The sequence below is a fragment of the Mesoplodon densirostris genome, chromosome 19 (assembly GCF_025265405.1).
Source record: "Mesoplodon densirostris isolate mMesDen1 chromosome 19, mMesDen1 primary haplotype, whole genome shotgun sequence".
NCBI lineage: Eukaryota > Metazoa > Chordata > Mammalia > Artiodactyla > Ziphiidae > Mesoplodon > Mesoplodon densirostris.
Genome location: NC_082679.1, coordinates 1,955,245 through 1,965,072, shown reverse-complemented (window position 1 = coordinate 1,965,072; position 9,828 = coordinate 1,955,245). Strand labels below are relative to the sequence as shown.

Genomic DNA, 9,828 nt, shown 5'->3' with positions numbered 1-9,828 from the left:
ATGCAAATAACTTTTCGCCAATGGAAATGGGCAGGAGTGATTGTGAATAATGTGTCTTCAGTTTATCTTCTCATTTATGCTCCTTCCTGGGGTTGCCTCTTTGGGCCTCACTGTTTCCAGTTTTCACACCTCCCCATGAATTATTGCTCCTTTGGGAGCTGAAGAGAAGGAGGACCAGACCTGGTGACCTTGAGCTACTAGATATCAGACTGGACCATGTCATGATCATACATTTGTACCTGGGTCTGCCCCAGGTCTGCCCAGTTAGAGGGGAAGGCAGGAGGAGTTTGAGTCTTTGTTCTTGTGAATTAGACATGAACTATGATGTCATCTTATGAAGTATATACCATGATATGAAACTGTTAACTCCACTGCCCACTTAAGCCTAAGAGCAATTAGTCTTAATAGTTCTACGTTTTGAATCATACGGTCTGTAAAAATGCATCCCTTTGACAACAGACTTACTTGTAGTTTTTGAAAATTTCCTTCATCTAATGTTTTTTTTAAAAAGTAGAATGAACCTACAGGCATACAGGTGTGCTCTATGCAAAATTTTTACCATTATCTATAACACTACTTGCTGACTCAGGGAGTGATTGTATTTTCTGTTTTAAAAAACGTGATCAGTGATTCTGCAGAGAGGGGCCTCTGACATCCTCCTATAGCTGTATATGTGAGAACCTTGTGGAGATGATGAATAATAACAATAATAGCTTATGTGTATTTAGCACCAGGCCTTGTGCTAAGCATGTTTCATCTCACTTCCCATGAGGTAGGTTGTAGTATTTTCCCATTTTAGTTGTCGTACTTTGCGGGAGGGAGGTGGTCATGACTTTTAACAAGAGCTCCCACCTCCGGGGGGTTTCTATGTCGGAAGGTGTAGGTTGGATCCGACAACTTGCATTTTCTGTAAGTTCACAAGTGCTGCTGACCCAATTTTGGGTAGCAAGGAATAGGAGAACCATATGTTACTACCCGAAGACCGCAGGAGAGAGGGATATTAATTATTCAATTTTTTTTTGGCCGGCCCGCGCGGTTTGCGGGATCTTAGTTCCCCCGACCAGGGGTCAAACCCGCGACCCCGAACTGGAAGCGTGGAGTCCTAACCACTGGAGCGCCAGGGAATTCCCTTCATCGTTCAATTTAAATCTCAGTCCCCAAAACTAAAGAAGCAGTTCTCCCACGATGAAAGAATGCTCCTCCTGCTGGAGACGACGGAGGAGGCGGCGTTGTCACAGGTGACCACGGAAATCTGGACGCGTCGCCTTTAAGAGGAGCTCTGGCCCTCCGCGACGCAATTCTTCCCCGACCTTTCTCCCTCCGCACTGCTGTCGGGGAGAAAAGGGCCCCTTACCTGGTTGGATGGAGGACACAAACTCCTTTACCCAGAAGTCTGTGCCCGGCGCATCCGTGCGGGGCCAATGACAGTCCGGAAGATGGGCGTTTCCTGACGCCCTTGCCGGCAGAGGCGGGACTTCCAGTGTCGCGGCCGTGACGTCTTCTGCTTGCGCCAGGGTTGTCAAGTGGCTGTGGAGGCTGGGAGGCCTGGCTGGGGTTCGCTTTCCGTGCGGCTCTTCGGAAGCGAACAGGGAAGGACAGTAGAAAGGATAGGACCTCCCTCCGCGCCGTTGTTAGGATCCATGGTCCCCGTCGTGGGACGGGCAGCCTTGCGCGGAGGTGTCGGCCGGGGCTGCGCTCTTTACGAGGCCTTCGCACCCGCCCTCCGTCCTCGTCCGTTTCCGGAGGCGGCACCCTGAGCCTAAGCGCCTTTTTACAAGGGGGAGCCTGGGGCTCTTGAGTGCGACAGTCGTCCCGAGGCCACTCCGCCCAGTGTGGGGTGGGGGTTCGGCTGCTCCCGCAGAGCCCGCTCCAGTCACCAGCTTCTCGACCCGGTTCTGCTCAGAGGGTCCCATGGCGGCCGCGGCGCTTATGGACCGGGCTCAGGTGAGTGGAGGGTCCCTCAAGCCGTCACCGCCTCAGGTGTAGGGGATGGTGTGTTCTAGGGCTTTCAGCACTTCGCCTTCATCGCTCCCTTTTCTTGAGTATAAAGGCGGTGAAGGGCGGTCCTTGACGGTGGATATGTGGCGAGGTTCCCATTCCCAGTGTTGACGGGGTGAGACGTGAAATGGTTTCCTAGGCCCAGGAGCCAACTGGTACAAACACTTGGAGGTGAGAATGAATTAGGAGTGTTCAGGAAACCGCAGGTCTCTGTTACGTTTGGTGAGAATAGAGAGCAGGCAGTCAGGGATCAGGCCTGGAATGGCAGCCTGAGGAGCTGGGCCTCTTTTCTGATGGTGGCGGGAGCCATGGAAGGTTTGTAACAGAGAAGGGAGGTGACCTGACATAGGTGTTAACAGGCTTCTTCTTGTAGCAGAGTAGAAAGATTGGGGAAGCCTGAGGGTGGGCAGGGAGACCAGGATGGAGTCTACAGCAATAGTCCAGGTGAGTGTTGATGGTGGGTGGACCAGAGTGGTGGCAGTGGAGGTTAGAGAGGTGTATGGATTTTGTATATGTTTTTAAACTAGGGCCGTTGGAGATTTTCTGATGAGACATAGTGAGATTCTGGGACTCTTCACTTGTCCCTCTCCCTGCACTTAAGTCTGGGGGCCTTAAAGGAGGGGTCCTTTCTAGCCCAGTATCCTGAATCTAAGCCAACAGTTATATGAAGAGGTTCCTGCTTCTGGTAGCCAATGGGATGAGGACTGCGAGGGTGTATTAGACCCAGGAACAGCATGTGCAAATGCTTGGAGGTAAGACTGAGTTGGGAGTCCTCAAGGAACCACAGGTCTTCATTATGTCTGTTGGGAAAAGGGCCAGGAGTCAGGCAAGAACGGCAGGCTGAGGAGCTGGGCTTCTATTCTGAGGGTGTTGAAAGACATTGACGATTGGGAGCAGGAGAGAGAGGCTCTGAATCGGATCTTAACAGGCTCCCTCTGGCTGCTGTCTAATTGAGAGTGGAGGGCGGGCATGAGGGAGGAGCTTTACTGCAACAGTCCACGTAAGTGTTGATGGTGGCAAAGAAAGTGGAAACTGGGCCCTGAGGACTTGGCATCTTGCTCAGGCACCTGGGTGGCAGTGGTGCCTGGCATAAAGACATGAGTACTTCCTGGATACTTTATGCAGAGTGGCTTCCGGAGTGGGGGTTGCCTTGGAGGTGCATATGGTGTGGATCAGAAGGTTGTCAGTGTGAATGGGGTGTGGTCCCAGACATGAGGAAAGTGTGGTTCAGAGTGATACGTGTTGGGAGGAGTGTGACCTGATGGCCTTAGTTGTTTCTGGGAGGCATGTTCTGGAGGATGCCAGCAGGAGAGTGTTTGGTGCCCTTCATGCAAGACCCATAGCTTACATAATATATATCTGCCCACCTGCCTGGTTCTGCTCTGGGCTGCACACAGTGATCAGAGGGACAGGAGAAAGCAGGCAATAGTTGTGTCAAGGCCTAGTATCGCCTCTGAATTGGGAGGCTCGGGCGGACCGGGGTGGGGTAGGTTAATGGGTAGACTGGGGAGTCCTGTTGTCCGTGGGCTCAATTGTCCCCATCGTGGCAGGGCTGTGTGACCTTCGAGGATGTGTTCGTGTACTTCTCCCGGGAGGAGTGGGAGCTCCTTGAGGAAGTTCAGAGACTTCTGTACCGTGACGTGATGCTGGAGAACTTTGCACTTGTGGCCTCGCTGGGTAAGTCCCTGTTTCAGTTATCTGTTGGTACATGGCAAATTACTCCAAAAGTTAGCGACTTAAAACAATTAAAATGCGTTATGTAACTTTCAGTGTATCAGGAACCTCGCTCGTCACAGCTTACCTGGGTGCTTTTGGCTCAGGGTCTCTCATGAGGTTTCAGTCAAGCTGTCAGCCAAACCTGTGTTCTCATCCGAAGGCCATTGTCGGGAAGGATCCACTTACAAACTCACTCATGTTTTGTGTTTCCAAGATGTAGTTTCTTGCGGCTTGTTGACCCGTGAGCATTAGTTCCTCACTGGCTGTTGGTCAAAGGCCTCCCTCGGTTCCTTGTCACGGTGGCCTTTCTGTAGTGCACCTCGTAACGTGGAAGGTGCCTTCTCTGAGCAAGGGAGCAAGCGAGAATGTCCACGATGGTGGCTGTTCTTTTTCTAACCTGACCTGGAGAAAATGGTCCCATCGTTTTTGCCCTGTTCTGTTCCTTAGAAATGGGTCAATCAGTCCAGCCTACGGTCAAGGGAAGTGGCCTGCACAGGGGCGGGAATACTGGGAGGTAGGCATTCTTGGGGGCCATCGGAGAGGCTGCCTTCCACAGGCCCTCATGCCCACTCCAGTGTCCTTGGGGTTTGCTTTTCCCCACTTCCCTTGGGGCAGCTCTTTCAGTCCAGCCAGATCAGTGACTCTTCTCCTTCCCTTCTTTGGTTCCCAGAGTAGGCGCTGTGGGTGCCGAGGCTGGGCCGTGTGTGGTGTCCCCTCCCTCGCTGAGCAGTCCCGACACCTCTGCCCAAAGCCTTTCAGGATCGGGTTAGGAGTTCAGGGCCCGTTCAGTCTGCTTCACAGATTCTGCCTGGCTTGGGCACTTCCAGATCCGTGATGCCTCTGCGTCCATGTTCTGCCCCCATCTTCTGGCTGAGATTTCCTGGGGCATGACTGTGCCAGGAATTGTAGGTACTGACATGGTCACTGCTTGTGGAAGGCACAGGGATGTTCCGCCAAATCCTCCTTAGGGTTTTTCTCTCTCTCCTTTTTTTAAAACATTTTCTCTTCTTCTCTGTGGAATGGGTCTACCTGGGCCACCCATCTGCCCTATGATTTCTTTACAACTTCCATCTTCCTGATCACGTGTAGTTTTCCAGGTGGAGGGGAACAGGAAGGCCCGGGTTCCTGACAGGGAGCCCTGACTCCAGCCACAGTGAGAGAGGCCAGAGAGGACCTGGCCCTGCTGCATGGGAGCTGAAAGAGAGCCATCTTAGGGCTGGGTTCACATCGTACCATCAACCTGCTTTGTGTTCACCAGTGTTTTCTGGCCAAGGCACATAGCAGTACCTCACTTCTCCCTTTCCTTCCCCATTCTTGGCACTTGACGTTTCTCTTCTGTTTTCCATCCCTTGGCTGTTTCTCCACCTCTCTGGCCTCCGTGTCTCTCACTCATTCTCCTCTTCTCCGTCCGCATTGCTCTGCAACATTAGCTACTGTAATGTGTCATGAGTTGTGCACATATCCGTACGTAGTCCTTAAGAACCAGCTACTTACTTGCAATCAGATTTTCCTGGGCCTGGACACAGCTTTCTGCACAGAGCTCACCTGACACCAGCAGCCGAGGCCCTGCTGAAACCCTTTTGTAGAGGAGTGAGTTGGAGACCTCGCCTCTACTTCTGGTACTGTCCACCATCATTGTGTCTTAACCCAGCGTTAGAGTTCCTCTGTACTGTGACGTTTAGAGGCCCTGGACTGACAATGGGCCCTTCCTCACCCTGATCCTGGCTCCCTCATCCTGCCAAAAGCCAGTGGACTCATTCATTGGTGTGTCACACATACATATGTGATGGAGTTGCTGCTTCCCACCAAAGTGAACATGTCCTTCACTAGCATTTCTTTGATTTCAGGTTGTTGGTGTGAAGCAGACAATGAGGAGGTCCCTTCTGAGCAGAGCGTTTTTGTAGAAGGAGTGTCAGAGGTCAGGACTCCTGAGTCATGTCTATTTATCCAGAAAGCCCAGCCGTGTGAGATATGTGACCCACTCTTGAAAGACATTTTGCACCTGGCTGAACACCAGGGATCATGCCCTGCACAGAAACTGTACACATGTGACCCCTGTGGGCAAGGATTCCTGTTCAGTGAAAACTTTTCTCAGCACCAGAAGCAATATAGTGGGAAGAATCCTGTCAGAAGGGGTGATGACGGGGCCTCACTTGTGAAGAGCTGTGCTGTCCACATGTTAGGGAGACCTTTTACTTGCAGGGAGGAAGGGATGGACTTGCCAGATAGCTCTGGCCTGTTCCAGTACCAAAGCACTTACAATGGAATGAGTCCATGCAAAAAGGCTGAGTTCATGGAGCCTTTTCCACAAAGCTCCAGACTCGGGCGACACCAGGGAGACCATGATGAACTGATGCTTGTCAATTGCAGTGACAATGGGAAAGCCTTCCTGAACACCTTCACTCTCCTTGACAACCAGATAACTCAGGCTGAAGTGCGAGCTTTTAGGTGCCTACCATGTGGAAATCTGTCCAAGGAGAAATCAGCTCTTATTCATCACACAAAAATTCATAGTGCAGAAACATCACATGTGTGTAAGGAATGTGGAAAGGCCTTCATTCACCCGTCTCACCTAAAAACCCACCAGAAATTTCACAATGGGAAAAGACAGTATACATGCAGTGAATGTGGGAAGGCCTTCAGCCGCAAAGACACGCTTGTACAACACCAGAGAGTCCACACTGGAGAACGGTCTTATGACTGCAGCGAATGTGGAAAAGCCTACAGCAGAAGCTCGCACCTTGTTCAGCACCAGAGAATTCACACCGGAGAAAGGCCTTATAAGTGCAGTGAATGTGGAAAAGCCTTTAGCCGTAAAGACACACTTGTTCAGCACCAGAGATTTCATACTGGAGAAAGGCCTTATGAGTGCAGTGAATGTGGGAAATTCTTTAGCCAAAGCTCTCACCTTATTGAGCACTGGAGAATTCACACTGGGGCAAGGCCTTACGAGTGCATAGAATGTGGAAAATTCTTTAGCCATAACTCCAGCCTCATTAAACATAGGAGAGTCCACACAGGAGCAAGGTCTTATGTGTGCGGCAAATGTGGGAAGGCTTTTGGCTGCAAAGACACGCTTGTTCAGCACCAGATAATTCACACTGGAGCAAGGCCTTATGAGTGCAGCGAGTGTGGAAAAGCCTTCAGCCGTAAAGACACACTTGTACAGCACCAGAAAATCCACACCGGAGAAAGGCCTTATGAGTGTGGCGAATGTGGAAAATTCTTTAGCCATAGCTCCAACCTCATTGTGCATCAGAGAATTCACACTGGAGCGAAGCCTTATGAGTGCAGTGAATGTGGGAAATGCTTTAGCCACAACTCCAGCCTCATTCTACACCAGAGGGTTCACAGTGGAGCAAGGCCTTATGTGTGTAGTGAATGTGGGAAAGCCTACATTAGTAGCTCCCACCTTGTTCAGCACAAGAAAGTTCACACTGGAGCAAGGCCTTATGAGTGCAGTGAATGTGGGAAATTCTTTAGCCGAAACTCTAGCCTCATCCTTCACCAGAGGGTTCACACTGGAGAGAAGCCTTATGTGTGCAGTGAATGTGGGAAAGCCTATAGCAGAAGCTCCCATCTTGTTCGGCACCAGAAAGTTCACACTGGCGAAGGGCCTCATGAATGCAACAGCTTTGATGGCCCTTTAGCTGCATCTGTTACACTTGTTTAGCAGCCAGAAAGTTCACACTAGAGAAGCCCTTATGAATGCAGAAAATGTGCTGTATCCTTGTTTAAGGTATTAGGACTCACACCAGAGAAGAGCTCTGTGAGTGCCCTTTGTGAGGGAGCCAGCAGGTCTGCCTTGTACAATTGTACATCCACCCCGGGGAGATTCCCGATAAGTACCACGTAGTTGAGAAGCTCTCATGAGGTGCATTGCACTTCCTCAACTGTCCAGGGCTCTTGACAGTTGTATCACTGCCAGTGCCTGTGGTGGAAGCCATCTCATTGCTGTTACGTTCCCACAGTGTCTGTCAGTTACTCCAATATGCTCAGGAAAGGTGGACCCCTGTGGTGTCTCTCCTGATCCCTCTAGGGGATTGTGAATGTTCTGAGTGTATTGAAGATCCTCATTTCCTTCCCCATAACGGGGTTCCGAGTGACCATGATCTATCTCTGGCCAAAAGGATCTGAACTGGAACCTGCTGGTGATTACCAGACAAGATTTCCCTTCTTCCTTGACAGTGTTGACTGTAACATGATAGCTGTGACTTATTTATCCTGCTTTCAAGTCACCCAACTTTGGAACTCCCTGCCCCATGCTACTCTGGTTTGTGCAGTGATAAAGGCCTGCTGTGGCAGTTTTTACTCTTGGGAGGTCAGTTCACTGTGTCTAATGGATTGAGAATAAATTGGGTTTCGCCAGCCTGAAGGGAGGAACACCTTTTGTTGGCACCAACGTTATGTGCCTCAGAAGGAACAGCAAGATGGCAGAGAACACCTCTCAGCCTAGTTTCTCCTAGTTTGCATTGTTGCCCAAGGCTTGCTAGAAATGACTGAAGAGCTTTGTGCACCTAAACCTGTGGCCTAGAAGTCAGGATTTCCTGTGAGCCCAGAGTTCATTCTGAGGAGGGCACAGTCGGTGTGGAAATCTCCAGTGCTTGTGGAAGCAACATGAATTGGGTCCTTTGTTCCTAGGGTATGTGCCATATTCCTCAGCACTTTATTTATTTATTTTTTTTGGCGGTATGCGGGGCTCTCACTGTTGTGGCCACTCCCGTTGCGGAGCACAGGCTCCGGACGCGCAGGCTCAGCGGCCATGGCTCACGGGCCTAGCCGCTCCGCGGCATGTGGGATCTTCCCGGACCGGGGCACGAACCCGTGTCCCCTGCATCGGCAGGCGGACTCTTAACCACTGCGCCACCAGGGAAGCCCTTCCCCAGCACTTTTGAGGGATTTCTGTCTCCTGGACCTGTATAGGAGCCAGTCCCTGATGTCCAGAATCCCATAGGCGAGTATCATTGACTGGAAGGCTTTAGCCCTTTAGGGCAAGGTAGGAATCATAGTTGGTACAGAAGCACTGAGATAATGGAGTGGGGATGACTGTGGCTAGCGAGAGAATGTGTGTCTATTTTAACAGTGGCATCTATAAACGTCCATGAGATTTTGGCTGTATGGCATGAAAGTGTACAGAAATCCTCAGGACCTTCAGATGTCTAAGTCTCCTGCGGCCAATGCACTGTCACAGTAAATAATCTAAAGGTTTGTGGATTCCTGTAGCTCCCTGGGCTGTTGACGTTATGGCCATCACTGCACAGGCAGGAACCCCAGCACTGATGAGAGATCCAGGGATCAGGCTTCTCTGACCCAGCCAGCACTTCTAGTGACTGAAGTGGACGTGGACCTCATTGCTGATACCGAGGCAGGGCTCATCCCCCTACACTGGGGGGAGAGGGATATGCTGGAACCAGAACCGTGGGCAGATGTGACTTTCCAAGAGCAATGGTAAATACGGATTTTCATAGGGAACATTGAGTTCCTAACATCTTCATTAAGGTATGGTGACATGAAATAAACTGAATATATAGAGTGTAAAGCGTGTTATGTTTCACCATGTGTGTAAATACTGATGAGACCACACCGTCAAGGTAATGGAGATATCCCACACAACCAAAAGATGCCTTGTGTCCCTTTATAATCCTTTCCTCCCAGTCCTTTCTGGCCCCCTTTCCCACAATTCACAAGTAATAGCAAGCATTTTCTAGAATTTCATATAAACAGAATCATATGATATATACTTTCTGGGGAGTGGGGACTCTGGCATTTTTCACTAACCGTAACTAGTTTGAGATTAAGCCATAGTGTTGCATGTATTAATTGTTCATTTGTATTGTTGAGTATTATTCCATTGTATGGATATACCACAATTTTTTTTAATCCATTTGCCTGTTAGTGGATGTTTGGGTTATTTCCAGTTTTTTGGCTGTTACAAATAAAGCTGCTGTGAAGATTTGCATATAAGTTATCACTGAATAACACTCCATTGTATGGATGTAACAGTTTGCTTATCCATTCACTGGCTGAAGGACATCTTGATTGCTTCCAAGTTTTGGCAGTTATGAATAAACCTGCAATATGCATTGTGTGTAGGAGGACATAAGTTTGTAGACA

General features: G+C 50.0%; 1 protein-coding gene across 1 annotated transcript; it reads left to right on the top strand.

Moving 5' to 3' along the window:
• Positions 1-1,519: 1,519 nt before the first annotated feature.
• LOC132480996 (zinc finger protein 304-like) lies at positions 1,520-9,406 on the top strand. Its single transcript, XM_060085653.1, has 3 exons — positions 1,520-1,944; positions 3,549-3,675; positions 5,562-9,406. The coding sequence occupies exons 1-3, from the start codon at positions 1,912-1,914 to the stop codon at positions 7,385-7,387; spliced, it is 1,986 nt and encodes a 661-aa protein (XP_059941636.1). The 5' UTR covers positions 1,520-1,911; the 3' UTR covers positions 7,388-9,406.
• The last annotated feature ends 422 nt before the right edge of the window (positions 9,407-9,828 follow it).